General features: G+C 50.0%; 1 protein-coding gene across 3 annotated transcripts in view; it reads right to left on the bottom strand.

Moving 5' to 3' along the window:
* Nucleotides 1-1,684: 1,684 nt before the first annotated feature.
* The window catches only part of CRTAC1 (cartilage acidic protein 1), a 156,993-nt gene continuing 141,177 nt past the window's right edge, over nt 1,685-17,500 (bottom strand). For 2 of the 3 annotated variants that reach the window (XM_041746606.1, XM_041746607.1), the window contains one exon: nt 9,409-10,026. In XM_041746606.1, the coding sequence (XP_041602540.1) occupies nt 9,890-10,026 (137 nt within the window). In that variant the 3' untranslated portion in view covers nt 9,409-9,889. Of the gene's footprint in view, nt 1,791-9,408; nt 10,027-17,500 lie in introns of those variants that run through there. The other variant, XM_041746609.1, reaches the window with a different exon arrangement.

The raw sequence follows: 17,500 nt of genomic DNA, 5'->3' as shown, positions 1-17,500 counted from the left end.
ATTTGGAGGTTTGATCTCTGAGGCTTGGAATTAACAACCAGCAGACAGTGGGTTGGGCTTGGCCCTGGTGTAGGCTTAGAAGAAGGGAAGCCCTTATGCTTGGGTTTCCATCCTGAGGCCTGACTTGGCTGCTTGTGACTCATGATCCTCATTCCTCCTCCATGCCCCAGCAGCCAGGGAGCATGGTGTTGGTTCATTAGCTGAATCCCCTGATTCTTGAGTTGAGCCTCAAATGCATCCTCTGGAATTAGCTAGTTTTTAATGAGGACGGAGATGTGGGCCAGATGGGGCCTCCTGTTTGATGTGGGCAGATTGGGACTGGGAGTGTTCTTCTGAACTCTAGCGCTTGCTTGTTCCTCCCCACCTCTACCGGGTTGGCTCTATCAGGTGTGTGACCCACTCTTCAGGCAGCCTCCCTATCCCTGTCCTTCTGAAGTTCAAAAATTGGTGCCAACAGATATTACCACTGATTTTCTCTTTCTTCTTCACAAAATGCCTCTTGGTCCTGTTTATACTCAGCTGCCGGCAGGCCTGGGGACAGTGGTGGGAGAGAGGGCAGAGCTGAGGAAGGTAAAAAGTAGATGAGAAGCTCAGGTGTCAGAGTCAGTTAAGAAATCCTGGGGGAGCTGCTAGGGGAGACACAGAAGCTGTGGCCTTGTAGTGAGGTGTGTGCATATTCTGGGATCCTCTTATGGGATTTCAGAGCATCATAGATCTCTTGAAAACTCTCACTCACTTCCTGAAAGCTAAGGAGCTGGCAAGTGCCTGGGGTCTGGCTCTGGCTCTGGCCCAAGGGCCCCAGTGATGGGGTTCTTCATTCAGAGGTCCTCAACTGGCAGTCCTAGGAATGAATGTCATTCATGATTGTGCCTACTTGATCTGCTTCATGCTTACAAATGTAAAAATTTATTTGAAACATTAAAAAATCAAGATATTTGATATTAAAGAAATCTGGATTTATGGCTTCTCATAAGATGTCGGAAGCGCAGCATCCTGGGCTCACATTACCGCATGGCAGTGATTGGTCGCTTTCCTGAGACAAGGCATGAGTTCTCTGATCAGTCACAGCCCTCACCCAGCCCACTTATATGCTTAGTCCCTATAAACATTTGCATTCGTAATCCCTGAAAAAGCCTCCCGAATGTCAGGGCTGGAATGGGCTTTAAGTGACTACGTTGTTCTAGCTTCTCAGTTTCTAGCTGAAGAAATGGAGTCCCAGAGTAGTGTGGCACCCAGATCTCCTGCTCCCAGGTCAGTGGGCCTTCTTTCCGTAAGAGCCTTTCGATACCTCACAACTGAGTCATTGTGGATGGAGAGAGCCAGTAGATGCTGCCTTGCCTTAAACCCACCCTTCACCAACTACAGATGAATCTGTTATATTGCGCTTTACTGGGAGATGAGGGCTCTGGAGTATACAATGTGTCTGATACCATCTTCTAGCAACTCCTCAAGACTCCACAAATACTCTACAGGGAGGGAAACAGATTCTTTGTCACTCAGAGGCAGTGTTCTAAGGCTCAGGATTTTGGGGGTTGGAAAGGGTGTTGGCCCCTCCTACTCTGGCTACTTGAGAACATATGGATTAAAGCCAAGAGGAGATGAGACTATACTGTGTAAGGTAGCACCCTAAAATCTTAATGGAATGATAAACCAGAAGTTTATTTATGGCTCAGTTAAGTCCCAGACAGGTGATTTTGACCAGCAGGTGGATCTCCTTCAGGCTGATTCAGGGACCCAGGCTCTTCCCAACTTATGGTTCCATCATTTTCAAAATATAGCTTCTTTGGTTTCTGTGGGAGGGGAAAGATTACAGAGGCTAGTCATTGTGAGCCAAGCCTGTACATACCACTCACATTCCATTCAGTCAGATGCCCACATTTAATTGCACAGCAGGCCGGGGATTAATCTAGCTGTATACATGGGAGGAAGAAGTGGCTCTGGTCAAATCACTAGAGACAGTCACTAGAGACACATAACTTCATGGTAGCACACAGTGCATGTGTGCACTAGGCACAGACAAAGGAGGCTGTTGGGGGGAAGAAGTAGAGTCCATATCAGAATGGCTGAAGCACTGGGGTTTTTTTCTTTTCTCCCCTTCTTTCCATTCGCATGATCACTTTCCTTGGTTTAGACACACTTTTGTGTTCCCCTGGACCACTACAAAGGTAATCCATCCCTTCAACTAGCCTCTTATCTCACTCATGCCCAATTCCCATGCATCCCTCTCAGAGTTGCTTGAATGATCCTTTTGGGGCTAGGGAAATCTATCCTCAAGATCCACTGGCTCATGTCAGTTGGTTTTAGAAGGGCAGAGGAAGGCCACAGCCCCTTTCCTTGGAAAATACAAAAATATGAAATCTTAACCAGACAGAGAAGACACATTCATGAATAACAGTACTTAATATCACCAAAGCTTGCTTTGTTTCTCAAAGTTATCATAGGATCCTAGAGGATGTCAAGGGGGCTTTCTCAATTAAAACCTTGATTGGTGGAATCAAGGACTATTAAGACAAGAGGAACACTATACATTCTTCAATTCAGTCCCAATACTCTGGGACCACATCTCTTATGCAGAGCAAGGGTTCTCTGGATTAAGGAAAGTCTCTGATTTTCCTTTTTTCAGAACTTCGATTAACCAATTATCTGCTCTTACTTTTCTCTCATTACTTATTCTTTCTGCCTAGCTTTTTAAAAAATAAGATTTATTTATTTGAGAGAGAGAAAGAGAGAGAGAGAGAGAGAGAGGGAGAGGGAGATAATGTGCTATCATGGGGCAGGGAGGGGCAGAGGGAGAAAAATCTCAAGTAGATTTCCCATTGAGTGTGGAGCCCAATACAGGGCTCAATCTCATGACCCTGTGATCATGACCCGAGCCAAAATCAAGAGCTGGATTCTTCACCAACTGAACCACCCAGTTGCCCCTCTTTCCTCCAGCTTTTAAACAAGTTTAAGTGTCTTCCATTCTACACTCTCCCCTCTATTAGAGACTCCCCCCACCCCCAGCTCTCTCTGATTGCACAGAGATTGTTCTCTGTACTGTCATCCCCTGGGCTCTTATCTAATCCACAAACCAACTCCTATCTTGCTGAAATCTGCCTGCAGTCACTGGATTAGACCAAGTTCTCTGCCATCTTTGCTCCTTTGTACAAGCTCCTCCCTCCATCTGGGTTGCTTTGACATCCTTTCCCTACCCACTGCCTGCCCCCTATCACTGGCAGCACCTGGCCTTCCTTTATGACTCAACACAGACCTCAGGAAGTCTTTTCTGAGTAAGCATTTCTGGGTAAGATGTTACTTCTCTGAAGCATTTATCACAGGCTAATTTATTATATACTTACTTGTCTTCCTCCCTGGAGCTCACAGGCTGTCTTTAGCCCAGCATCCCCAGAGCCTGGCAGTAGTAGGGACTCAATAAATGAAAGGAATGACTGAATGGATTCACCTTAATTACACAGGATGAACTGGCTGTGTGCTCACTCTGCCCTTGGGGCTTGGTCTCCACGTGGTTCCAATGTTTGGCATATTTTACCCAGTGGAATGCTAGCTTCAAATGTGGGTGGCTAAGGCTGGAAGTGAAAGAAAGAGGACCTGTTCTTTTTTTTTTTTTTTTTTTTAAGATTTTATTTATTTATTTATTCATGAGACACACACAGAGAGAGAGATACAGGCAGAGGGAGAAGCAGGCTCCATGCAGGGAGCCTGACGCGGGACTTGATCCTGTGTTTCCAGGATCACACCCTGGGCTGAAGGGGGTGCTAAACCACTGAGCCACCTGGGCTGCCCAAGAGGACCTGTTCTTCTGTGGACTTGAGCTCACTCCCCTCAAATGCTAGTCTGTGTCAATGTTAAGTCTGCAGGTGTGGGCAAGGGACGGAATTGCCCCACTCCTACCAGGGCAAGGTGTTTCTTTGATTTGGAGCTTCAGCCCACTTTATTCATAATTTTCTCTGGGGAAATTTGGAGCCCCCTTCTTTCCTGTGATGAGATGTCCTGAGTGGGAAAGCTATCCCTGATGTTCTCTGTCCCGGGCTTTAACTTGACCTGAACCCAAATATCCCTCCAAGGTGGTGGGCATATCAGTTCCTGCACCCCCACCTCCACCCCCGCCAAACTGCCTTAAGTCCCACTTCTGAGACCTCAGTCTTGTTCAGGGCTGGGTTCCCCAAGCATGAGGCCTGAGGAGCTGTGAATATTTTATATTTGCCAAGTAAACAAAAGTATGAAAGTTTCTGTGTGTGCATAAGACAGGATAAAAGAGGGAGGAGGAGGATGGAGGGGAGGAGGGAGGGAAGGGGGAGGAGAGAAGGAGGGGAGGGAGGAGAGAGAGAGAGTGAGAGAGTGAGAGAGCGAGAGCTAGAGCGAGAGAAGGATCTGGGCCAGCCACTAGGAAGTCTTTTCCTCTTATTAAACTTTGTTTCTAGTTCTGTTGCTGGTTCTAGAACCTCTCCTTTTGGCTCAGCTTTGGCCCTGCTTCAGGCTTTTTCCAGATCTTTCTGAGATAGCTTGAGGTATCTTGTCTGGTAAGCTCCACAGTCCTGCTTCCCCATGGTCTTCCTGGAGCACTTGTAGGGTGGCTAACATCTTGGTTTGCTGGGAACTTTTTTGATTTTAGTGCTGTAAGAACCATATCCTGAAACTCCCTCAGTCTTGGATGATCTAGATGGATGGTCACCCTGAGTGTGTGTCTCCTGTATGCCTCCTTAGGTCCACAATCTGCAGGAGCTGCGGCGAAGTGCCTCGCTGGCCACCAAGGTCTTTATCCAGAGAGACTACAGTGATGGGACCATCTGTCAGTTCCAGACCAAATTCCCCCCAGAGCTGGATAGCCGGGTGAGGATGGCTTTTTTCTCAACTTGGAACACAGGCCATGATGGAATCAAGGACTTAATCAAATGTATTTTTTTTCCAGTATAAAAGTATTATGTGTCATATAACTTGCTCAGTCACTTCACATGGAAGAATTAAACAGTGCCCCTGATAGTGTCTTGCTGTCACCACATGAAAAGTTAGAGCTGAAAAGGCCTCAGATTTCCTAGTTCAGCAGCCCACAAAGGTCAGCAGCACAAGAGCCACCTGGAGAGCTTCTTTTTTTTTTTTTAATTTTTAAAATTTTTTAATTTATTTATGATAGTCACACACAGAGAGAGAAAGAGAGGCAGAGACACAGGCAGAGGGAGAAGCAGGCTCCATGCACCGGGAGCCCGACGTGGGACTCGATCCGGGTCTCCAGGATCAGGCCCTGGGCAAAAGGCAGGCGCTAAACCGCTGCGCCACCCAGGGATCCCTTTTTTTTTTTTTTAATTTTAAAAGATTTTATTTATTTATTCATGAGAGACATAGAGAAAGAGAGGCAGAGACACAGGCAGAGGGAGAAGCAGGCTCCCTGCAGGGAGGACTGGATGCCAGGTCTCTAGGTTCACGCCCTAGGCTGAAGGCAGCACTAAACCGCCGAGCTGAGCCACCGGGGCTGCCCACCTGGAGAGCTTCTTAAACAAAAGCAGATTCCTTAGTCCTGTGATGGCAGCAGCTTCTGGAATCTCCACATTTTAAGCAGCACTTCTTAGCCCTACATGCAGAGCTTTAAAAAATTTTGACAGCTGGGTCATCAACCAAGGGCTCTGCCCACAGCCTCTTCCTCCAGACTCAGCTACCTGGGGGTCTTATAGACCACCAGACCCCTTGCAAGGCGTCAGATCCTGCAGCCAACTTTTGCTTCTGGTTCAGGGCTATGTATGGCCCTCATCCCAGGCTGCTGTAGAATTGGTCTGGGGTTGTAGTTTGCCCTCTGGAGGGCGGCGGGCAGACCCTGACTCTTTCATTCAGCAGCTCAGGCCCATCTGAATGGGCTTGGGAAGGTGGGACAGGGCTGCCTTTTGCTAAGCTGATCCCCACCCAGCTTTTAGGGAGCCATGGGCTCTCCTCATCTCATCAAAGGACATGCCTGTCCTTTGGGGCATGGCGACTTTTGGGGTAAAGCATAGTGTTTTCTTATGCATCACTCCAGATCTGTGTAGGGATAGTGACTGGGAACCCCAAACTTCTGATTATTCTTGGGGAGACCTTTTGTCCTAGATGGGCACGGAAGATCTCTAACCTGTGTGATGGATAGTTCTGATCCTGTAGTGGTGAGTGGGGAAGGGGGTGCTCTGAGGAATGTAAAAAAATGGGGCTGTAGATACTTTGACATCTGTTGAATTTGGAGTATGACTTTCCAATCTAGTGTAGGGTTATGTATTGAAGAGACAGACAGACTACTTCTTTTTTAGAAGAATTCTTTCAGAGCTGTGTAACCTTGGACACACTCACTCAGCATTCAGCAAATATTTACTGAACAACCACTATGTATGAGGCAATCATACATACTCACAGGGGGTATAGAAGTGAAGACTTGGAGTTTATTTTCTACTAGAGGGTATAAAGACTAAAATAGCAAGTAAACGTGTAGCAGCTCTGGTGGTGACCAGTACTAGAAAACTAAGGGGTGGGGGTTGTCACGGGGCTGGGAGACCTGGGGAGAGGTGAATGGCTGGGGAGGCTAGGGGATAAGGTGAGACCTGAGTCTGGGGTGGGAGTGTCTTGGGGAAGAATAATGCATCCAAGGACACAGGTGTAAAGGACTTATGTATTTTCAGGAAGCAGCGGGGCGGTGGGTGTGGCTAGAGTGGGGACTAAGTGAGCAGGAGAGTAGGAGGCCCAGGGGACACAAGGCCAGGCAAGGTATGGCCTAGCAGGCATTGTAAGGACTTCTTGGATTTTACTTAGAGAGAGATAAGAAGGCTTTCAAAGCTCTTCTTCAGGGCTGTGACATGATCCAACTTTAGCAGTTCCCTTGGCAGGGCTGGGAGCAGAGACATGAGTTAAGAGGACAGAGATGATGGTGCTGGACCATTGAGCAAAGCTTTGATCTGCTGAAAGTGAAAAAAATGCGTAAACGTGCATTATTTATTTACTTACTTTTATTGAATTTTTAAAAAAGATTAGACTCTGCAAAGCTTTTTCCAGATGAATCAATCGTTAAATTTATTTTTTAAAGATTTTATTTAGGATCCCTGGGTGGCGCAGCAGTTTGGTGCCTGCCTTTGGCCCAGGGCACGATCCTGGAGACCTAGAATCGAATCCCACGTCAGGCTCCTGGTGCATGGAGCCTGCTTCTCCCTCTGCCTGTGTCTCTGCCTCTCTCTCTGTCTCTCTCTCTGTGACTATCATAAATAAAATAAATAAAAAATAAATAAATAAATAAATAAATATTTTATTTATTTACTTGAGAGAGAGTGTGTGTGTGTGAGCCTCCATCCCCCCTACCCCCCAGCAGGGGGAGATGGAAAGGGCAGAGGGAGAAGCAGACTCTCTGCTGAGCACAGAGTCTGACAAAGGGCTCAATCCCAGGACCTGGAGATCATGACCTGAGCTGAAGTCCGATGCTTAACTGACTGTGTCACCTAGGCACTGCAGCTATTGCTTAATTTAATCTATAGTTGCCAGATGAATTTATAGAAGTCTTAATTTTTTTTAGAAGTCTTAAGTTTTTAAAAAGATTTTTATTCATTTGTTCATGAGAGACACACACACAGAGAGGCAGTGACATAGGCAGAGGAAGAAGCAGGCTCCCTGCAGGGAGCCTGATGTGGGGCTTGAACCCTGGACCCCAGGGTCATGACCTAAGACAAAGGCAGATGCTCAACCACTGAGCCACCCAGGCACCCCTATTTTTTTTTAAATTGATGTATAGTTGACACACAATGTTACATTGGTACCTGAAAGTGCTTTTAGAAATAGAAGGCATAGAAAGTGCTTAATAAAGATTAGCTATTATGATTATAGATGCAGGCTGGACAGCTTCCGAGCTGTGCACACACATGAGGCTGTTGTGTTCTTCATGACCTCTTACCTTGAGGGAGATGCCCCCTCCTGCATAGATACTCTGAGGTCTCACAAATCAGTCGTGTATTTGGAGTCCCATTCAAACATGGGAAACCCCTACCAATTAGGTCCTGGGTGCTTTCACAGGTATCAAAATGGGGGGGGGGGCAGAATCACTAGAATTCTTTCCTGATCCCCTGTAGAAAGTGTCCACATCTACGATACTGTGGGGGTTTCCTGCTTCCAAGGGAGGCCAAGTAGCCATTCTTATACCCACCTTATAGATGTGGAAAGTGGGTAGTAAAGTCATTAGTCAAAGTCTACACAGCTAGGTGCTGGTCAAGTCTGGACTGAACCCCAGGTCTCCTGACTCCCAGTCCAGTGCTCCGTAGGCAGCCACGGCTTCTCTGGTTTTGCTTGTGGGCATCTTCTGCCACTAGTGTGGCCCTGCCACTGCCACCCTCCCATTGGTGACTATCCACTGTTTAGGGAGGCCGACCTCAACCTGGTTCCCTGTCGCCCTCTCCCTCCAGATCGAGCGGCAGCTCTTTGAGGAGACAGTGAAGACCCTCAACGGCTTCTACGCAGAGGCTGAGAAGATTGGAGGCAGCTCCTACCTTGAGGGCTGCCTGGCCTGTGCCACGGCCTACTTCATTTTCCTCTGCATGGAGACGCACTACGAGAAGGTAGCTCCCCTCCTGACTGCCCTGCATGCCCATCCCAGGGCTCCCCTGCTGTGCCCTCATCCTCAACTGGCCCCTCTCCTTGCAGGTTCTCAAGAAGATCTCCCGCTACATCCAGGAGCAGAATGAGAAGATCTTTGCCCCTCGAGGCCTCCTGCTCACAGACCCGGTGGAGCGCGGGATGAGGGTTGTATCCTTCCTGGCTGTTCTGTGTCCAGGCACAGAGCTACCAACCAGTAGGGCCCAAAAAATAGGGACTACCCTAGGGTCCCCTGCTAGGGGATTTCCTAGGACTTCTCACATCTTGGGTCATCTGACTCCTTCTTCCACCATAAGTTATCAATGCTATTTATGAGTTTTAGGGTTTGCTTTTATTGGGCTGCATTTATTCAGTGCTTAATACATGGCAGGTATCCTATTAACGGCTTTTAATACCCCTAAAGGTGGATGACTTATATTCTCCTTGTCCCTGAGCACACTGAGGTTCAGTCACTGGCTCAGGTTCAGGTTCAGTCACTCAGCTCAGGGTTACCCAGCTGGTGATCATCAGAGCCAAGACTGGAGTCCAGGCCCACACTTAGCTATGAGGCTGTACTGCCCCTCAGGGAATACGCAAATCTCTGTGGCCCTTTACATGTCTATAGTCTCCTGTACTTCTGGGCGTCCGTCCTGCTGTCCTTCTTTGACAGATCGGAAAAATGATCTGTGGGCTGCTGGCCCAGGGGTGGGTTATAGGTCTCCTCACCTGGGAAAGTGTGTGCCCGCATCCCATCCCCAGTCACTAGCAACAAGAGTTAAGTTGTTAAAAAAAGAAATTTCACTTGAAAATTGAGAGGAAAAAGTAAAGAAAGCACAAATACTGGAATCTTCTGTTTACAAAGCCCTGTGAGAAGGGCCTCTTTTTATTGAGCCTTTACTAAGTACTGGGCGTTGTGCTTCGGGCCTCACATGTGTTCTTTCAGCCCGTCCCCAGACAGCCCTGAGATTCTGTTATTACCACCACCATCTTGCAGAGGCAATCACTGATGGCTAACAAGTTAAATGCCTGGTCTCAGGCCACATCGCTACAGAGTGGGGAGTCAGGATTGAAGCCAGGGCACCGAAGCCCTCCCACTTGCCTGCAGTGAAACCAAGGGTCCTGGGGTTTGGTAATTAGACCCCCTGGGGCGGAAGCTTCTGATGGGGTGTGCGCCCACGCCAGCTCGGCCTGCTGTGGGGCTGCTGTGGTCTTGCACGGAGGGTGCGGGGGTGGGCGCTGGGGGGTATAGCTCGGCCTCCCGCTCCCCTGCTGGCCTCCGTCCGCCGGTCCGTCCGCCCCTCCTCGGCAGCTGGCAAGGGGTCCCTCCTTAACGCCGCCGCAGATCGAGATCTCCATCTACGAGGACCGGTGCAGCAGCGGCAGCTCCAGCAGTGGCAGCAGCTCGGGCAGCGGCAGCAGCGGCGGGGGCGGCGGGGCGGGGGCCCGGTGACTGGCCGAGAGTCCCTGCAGGGAGGTGTATGGCCGGACTGAGGGCCTCTCAGACCTGCGGCGGCTGCGCTACCAGAGCACCCGCTTCTGAGTCATTCTGTGGGCCCCCGCTGCTCCCCGGGGCGGGAGGCAGGGTGACTGGCCCGGGGTCCTGCGGGCTGTCTCCCCGCGCCCCCTCCCGCAGTCGGCCCACTTCCTGACCTGGCACTTTCCTTTCCTCGGGGGTGGGGGGCGGGGGTGGGGGGGTAGGGGGCAGGACTGGTCTCTCCCCGCCAGATCTTCCAGGGGAAGGCTGGGGCGTTGTGGGCAACACAATTTGGACAGCCCCTTTCTTCTGCTGCTCTCCCAACACCCTGAAGGGGGGCTCAGGTCCCAGAGAGAAGTCCCACCCCGCATGATCCCTCACTCCAAATCCCATATCCACCAGGACTCTCTCCCGCCAGGGTCCTGCTCCCCGTGGCTGTCTCCCAGTGTCTGCTCTTTCTGGTGCCACTGCAGGGGCTCCGCCTGTCTGTGATCCTGCCTCCACAGGATTCGAGGTCTGGGGAGATGGGAGCCACTCAGTCCCCTCCTGACCCCTCCTATGCTCCTGGCTTCCCCTTCCTCCATTCAAAGCCTGGAGGCCACGTTGGCCTTGTCAAGAGACACCCAACTCCTGAGATTGTGCAGGACACCAGGTGCTGGCTGTGGGGCACGCAGCCTGGGGCTCTGAGAGGTTATATGGGAGCCTAGAGAAATGCATCGTGGAGACATGTAGCTTTGGGAGGTTTGAACCTCCACCACTGGAGCCAACTTCTCGAGATTACAACCCGTGTGTATGTGAGAATGAGTGCGTGTGCATGCAGTATATATGAGTGCACCATGGGCATGAATGTGCGTGTGGGTGTGCAGGTGTGTGCATGAGCACACACGTGAATGCATGTGTGTGAGTGCCCTTTGTGAGTGTGTGCACACGTGTGGGTGCACCTGTGTGTGAGTGCATGTGTACATGTATATGACCATGCACTTGTCTGTTCCCTTTGGTTGCCAGGTTCCTTTGGTTGCCCCTCTCTGCATCCTGTCTTCTTTGTATGTGATGGTCTGAGGCTGCTTCCCTGCATGGGTCCAGCCTGTCCTTTGTAAATAAATGTCCTAAAGCTCCTTGCCCCTTGCCTGGGGCTGCCAGCTTGGCTCTTCTTCCTGGTCTCTCTCCCCCACCTGCAAAGTTCTCCCCACTGTGTACATTCTAGCAGAAGAGATGCTGGGGGTCTGGGAGAGCAGAGCCAACCTTCTGGGGCCTTCTGTGTCCCTCTCCCAAACCCCCTGTGACATGGCAACAGGACCACACATGCTGCATATTCAGCCCACCCAGGCTCTGGAGCTCTCTAAGGCTGCATGAGTGAGGCTTCCTTGGATGTTCAAAGGAGGTGGCAGCCTGCAGGGGGAAAAGGCAAATTCCTTTCTTGAAAGGGAAGAGAAACACCCAGGCAATGAGGCCCTGCCTGCCAAGGCCCAGGGTGGCCAGTGGGAAGGAAGCAGCCCTGTCCTGGTGCCCTGATGATGGACAGAGAAGGTTGCCTGCCTCAGCTGGCAGGAGGTGCTCAAAGTGCAGGTGAAAGACTAGACACTGCGGGTAGCTTTCTAGAACCAAAGAGGGGTCTGGTTTTCCTTTGGACAAAAGAATGGCATAGGTGAGGAAGGTGCCTACCCAGGAACTGAAGAGGGCAGCCTGGTCCCTGAACCTGAGTCGGGGGTGGGGTGGGGTTGTCCTGGTGCAAGGATCCCCCACAGAGGGTGGCAACCAGTGGGTTCCACGGCAGCCCCCCGACCCCTGGGCCTGGTCCGTGCTCACCCTGGCCCCTGTGTGGCTGGGCCTTATGTCTGACCTGTGCCTCTCCTGTGGGATGGCTGGGCACAGGTGATGCAGTGGCCTTTGGTTTTATTATTTCTTTTTCCAATAAAAGGACTTGCCCAGCTTGAGGCTCTGTGCTGCTTCTCTCCCCTAATGTGATGGAGTGCCAGTTCTATGCCCCAGAACCACAGTGAGGGGAGGCTCAGCTCCCCACCCGCCTCATGCCAAGGAGGTGGGGCTGAGTGCGTTCCTGAAGAAGCAGTGAACCTGAGATGGGCAGGACCCATCCTGTCTTCTTGGAGCTTGTGGTCTTTGGGGGAGGCTACATTAAGGATCCTCTAATCTGGAGCTTTTATGGGTGCTTGCAGCCCTGGGTGGAGGGAATAGCTTGATTAAAAACCAGGTCAAAAGTAAGTTATAAATTGATTAAATGCCCATGGTTTGAGCTCTTAACCTAGGTTGGGCCCTGTTAGGGAGTGGATCACAGAAGTCACTCAGCTTTAAAGACTAGGAAAGCATGTGAGTGTTGGAGCTTAGCAGGGTTGTGTCTTGCATTTTATAAAACTAACATTTATCGAGCACCTACGGTGTGCCAGATACTGTGGTAAAACCATATGTTAGAGCTGGGAGGGGATTTAAAGATCATCTAAATGAGGCAGAATGGAGGCCCAGAGTGGTCACATGACTTGCCCCAGGTCACACAGCTGGTTGACAATCCCAAATTTAGAACCTGACTCAATGCTCACTAAGACACCATGGGGATGGTATTCTGATGGAAGTTGCCTTAGGCTGCAGGGTGGCCAGGGTCACACACTCAGGTCTGTGGACAAAGAGAGGCTCTCACCAGACTGTGGGGACAATGTCCAGCCTCAGGATGGGGGCTTTGGAGAGATCCCTGCTGGGTGGTGTTGAGTGGCACTCTGGGTGGCTTTCACACTTGAACTTGCTGCTCTGAAGGGGCAGCTGGGCCTTTGCCTGAACCAGGAGGCAGGCAGGACTCACTGCCTGTGCTCAAACCTGGGGTGTGTGTGGGTATCACGATGGTTCTTTAACATGCAGGTAGATTCTTTCTGTCCTGTTTGCAAGGTTATTATTAGCAATAATAATAAATAGTAGCTAACATTTATCACTACGTGCCAGGCACTAGGCTATGACCCCACATAGTCATTCAGTTCTCACAACAACCCTGTGGCGTGGACTATTATCCCCATTTAGGGGCTCACAGAAGTTAAATAACTTGCCCAAAATTACACAACTAGGAAGTGGGCAGAGCTTGGCTTTGAATCTAGGCAATGTGACTCCAAACTGTGGAAGATGATCAATCCAGCTTCAGGGACCCTGTCAGAGCTCCAGGTCCTCAGCCATGCTAGGTGAGGGTTTGACAGATCGCCAGATAAGAGCGTGGAGCTGTGCCTGGTCCCTCCCAGCCAGGGCTGGTACCTCTGGGCATCATGGGAGTGCAGGTGGGCTGTGCTCTCCACAGAACTGTGGGGCTGCAGGGGAAGCGTGGTGAAGGCAGAGTGGGGAGAAGCAGGTGAGGCGTGGCTTCTCTCTCCCCGGCTTTCCTCTGGTGTCTCAGTTATGGGGGACGTGGGCTCTCCCACGGGTCCAGTCACAGCCATGTCTCTGCCTCCCCCTGGCCAGCCTGGAACAGGCAGGCAGCTCTGGATTACCATTCCCCTGTCCTCACTGCGGCCTTACTCTGCTTTCTAGCGTCCTCTGGGGTGTGGGAGAACCCCAGCATTTACAGAAGCTCATTGTGCCACCAAGTGGTGGAGTCGTGCACTGCACCCCAGAATCAAGCATCTGGGAAGCATTCCTAGAAGCCTGCAGCCACTTCCACCTGCTTTCAGAGGACGTGCAGCAAAGATGGAATCCATTTGGTGGTGGCTCTCCCTACAGCCAGCCCCTGGGGTGCTGCCCTTTTCCTGGGATCACCCGGCTCCCTTCTCCGCAGCTCTGGAAGGACTTACAGTAAGGAAAGTTCCTGGCAGGAGGCACCTGCACTTGGTTTTGGCTTTACTATTGGCCAAGGATGAAAGCAATGCAAATAGCGATCCTGGTGAGACCTAAATTGGAGTTCAGGCTTCATGAGAGTAGCACATGGTGGAGACTCCTTGAGCCTCAACTTCCTTCCCCAGCTGTAAAATAGGGAACCTAATATTTTACAAAATTACTTGGACCAGTGCCTCTCATCCTTGGCTGCAATTAGTGTCACCTGGTGAGCAAGAGAAACACTGATGTTGGTTCCTAGCCCCAGAGATGCTGATTTCATTGTTCTGGGGGTGCAGCCTGGGCATCAGGATTTAAAAAAAAATCTCCCTGGAGATTCTAGTGTGAAAATGAGGTCAAGCACCCCTGATTTCGACAGTACCTAGAGCCTAGGAGCCTTTTCACAGGCCTCAGAAAATGTCTGAGACCCAAATAAAAGTTTTTCAGTTCCACAAAAGCAACGAGACACACAATGAGTGCAAGCTATGACTCTACTTATAACAAATTCTAATACAGGCACAATGAATCTATGGTGGTAGAAGTCAGGAGAGCAGGTGTCCTGGGGTGGGGTGCAGTGCACGGAAGGGGGCCTTGGGGAGGCTTCTGGGTGCTCACAATCTGTTTCTCTAGCAGAGTGCTGGTGACACAGATGGGCTCACTTTGTGAGAACTCATTGAGCTGTACACTTAAGATTTGTGTCTTTTTCTATATGTATGGTACATTTCAATAAAATTTGCCAAAAAGGTTTATGGGCTCAAAAATAGGAAAAGAAAATACAAAACTGAAATGAATGTTTCACTGTATATCACAAAATGTAACACTGTCAAATAGTCAACTGTAATTTAACTCTGTGTGTGTGTGTGTGTGTGTAATTTAGTATGAGTTGTGGATGTCTATGACAATGTTTGATATAATGAGGGATGAGGCCTCCAAAAGAGATGAAGGTCCCTGGTACTTAAGAAAATCATAAAACAGCCCAGGTTTACCCTGGGAGCTCTGAGCCTGGCCCCACCCTCTGCACTTCTGTGCAAAATGATGTGCCTTTATCTGGGGAAGAGAATCTGCAGCTTTCAGCATATTTGCAAAAGGGATCACCCCCTAAGAAAAGGCTGAGAACAAGGGGTTTGAGGAGTCAGTAAGACACTGGCTGGGAATGTGCTCCGCACGAAATAGGTGTTCCCCATCCCTTTGAGGTTTCCATCTGACCCTTCTCAGGCAAATTTGGGAAGATTTAATCTCTGGCAGCGCCCAGGGCAGACTGTGCAGAGCTCATGGCTCTTCCTCTAAGGGGCTATTTAAGGGGCTTGGCGGTTCCACATCTGCCCAATGGCAGAACTTAGCACGAGTTCTGGAGTTGCACCGGACTTGGGGTTTTGAATTGGGGACGGCAGGGGAGGTGGAAAAGTGAGAAAGGAGTCAGAGGGCTGGCTGTAGCAGTCTGCCAACCCCGAGCAATGCACTAAGCTCCCCTGAGTCCCAGCTCTGTCATCTGTTACCCTGAGCCCCAGCACGATGAGAATGCATCTTTGTAGATGATAATCTGTTTCTCCAAAATAAAATATTATTATTATTGCTGAAGTTACACTAGGACCTCATTATACGGCAGCCTTGTGATACAGACTTAAAGCTAGGTTTAAGATTCTTGCATAGAATAAACATATTTATCCAAGGGTTCACTGATTCCCTAATATATGCCAGGAACATTCATGTACATTATTATTCCATTTAGTTCTCTAACACTCTGGTAGGTGGCTATATTTGAATTCTTATTTTATAGATGAGGAAACTGATGTTCCAGCTAGTCCCACAGCTAGTGAGTGTCAGAGTAAAGACCTAAACCCAAGTGTCAGACCCTAAATCCTGCTCTCGTTCTACCACTGTGTCACAGTGAAAGACTCTGTTCTACCTGGATTGCCTCATAAAGACAGATTTCAGACCCAGGGAGAAACACGTGGGCAAATGCGGACACAGAAAAATTAGCTTTGCAGAGGCATGATGGGCCTAGTTATTTTGGAGTAATTCAAGTTATCGATTGCTGTAATGGAAAAGTGATTGGGGACCAGCTAGCACCTGCGAGCAGTCTGAGCAAGGCCCTGGAAGGGGGAAATGTTATATCCAGCTTACTGGACTTTGTGGAAGGCAATGGCTTTCTACCCTGTCCCTAGTTCCTTGGTAAACTTTTTTTTTATTTTTTTAAGATTTTTTTTATTTGAGAGCAAGAGCAAGAGCCAGAGAGAGAGAGAGAGAGCGCACGTGAGAGAGCGCGCGCAAGAGCGCAGGAGCACGGGGGAAGGGTAGAAGAAGAGGGAGAAACAGACTCTTTGGTGAGCAGGGAACCCCATGTGGGGCTCCATTCCAGGACCGGGGATCATGACCTGAGCTGAAGGCAGACGCTTAACCATTTGAGCCACCCAGGTGCCCCCATTGGGAAACTCTTGAAGGCTGGGGACCTAGTCTTACTCATCTCCACCAACTCCCTCCCTCTGCCCCATGTGCCTGTCACAGTGCTTCGTCCTTGGCAGGTGGATGGGAAATGCAGCCCACCAGGAAGGACAGGAATATTCAGATGTGAAATCCTCTGGCCCCGGGGCAACGTGAGCCGAAGTATAGGCAGGTGCAGACAGGTAAGTGGCCACTGAATGATACAATTCAATTGTACATGGCCACTGACTAACTCAATTAAAGGGTAGAGGCAGTGACCCTAGGCCATCCCCTGTGCTGGGAGTTGCTTTGAGTTGCTCTGGCCGTGGTCTCGTGGCCATGATCTCGTGGCTCTGTTCACGATCTCCACCTGACCTGGGAGGAGAGGGTGAGAGGAGGAAGCATGCATCCTGACCTCACTTGGCCCCTGCCTGGTGCTCCCTGAACACCACCATTTTAAGGTGGGTAAATCCCCGTGGGGCTGCTTCCTGGAAAGTCTGGGTCTGGGGCTCTACGGAGTGAAGTACTGTGGGTGAGTGGATGGATAGACAGATGGACAAGTGGATGGATACAGAGAAGATGGGTGCTGGGAGATGACTGATGGTTCAGAGGTGAGCGAGAGGATGGCTGGCTTGAGATGGATGCTCGCAGAACCTGGAGAGGCAGGTGAATGGATGGGTACCGATCGGCCCTGTGCTCCCAGTGCAGATCTAAATACAGGGCTGGAGCTCTTCAAAGGGAAGATACTGTGTAACCTGGTCCCCAAATGAACTCTGCATTTGAGTGATGGATGTGTCTCGTTGGGAAGGATTCTTATAGGTTTAACATCGCCCCAGTTAATGACTTATGGATTGTTGTAAAATCAGGCAGTGCTAGAAGTGAAAGCAAGAGATTAAAAGGCCTGGGACAGATCTTTTAATAATATCTGCATTTTACCAGTCAGGCACGGCACTGTACACCTTGCATGCCTGAGCTCGACAGCTCTGTGAGGTTGCCGGGCTCCCCCATTCTGTGGAGGAGGAAATTGAGGCTCAGAGAGAGGAAGTAGTGTGTTCAAGGTCATTAACAGGTCATGTAGGTGGGGTGTCTGGGAGTCAAGCCTTTGTCCATCTGATCCCAGGGTCTCAGGGCGAAGAGAACATTTTAGGGGTAGAAGGAAGGAGGGAAGGAAGGAGGGAGGGAGGGCCAGAGGATTTTGGACCAGCTCTCTAAGAAAGAATGTGGCTTTCTGGCATATGAGACACA

This window comes from Vulpes lagopus, chromosome 2, assembly GCF_018345385.1.
Source record: "Vulpes lagopus strain Blue_001 chromosome 2, ASM1834538v1, whole genome shotgun sequence".
In the NCBI taxonomy this organism is placed as follows: Eukaryota; Metazoa; Chordata; class Mammalia; order Carnivora; family Canidae; genus Vulpes; species Vulpes lagopus.
The sequence above is the reverse complement of the archived record's forward strand: the minus strand, read 5'-3'. Positions and strand labels throughout refer to the sequence as shown.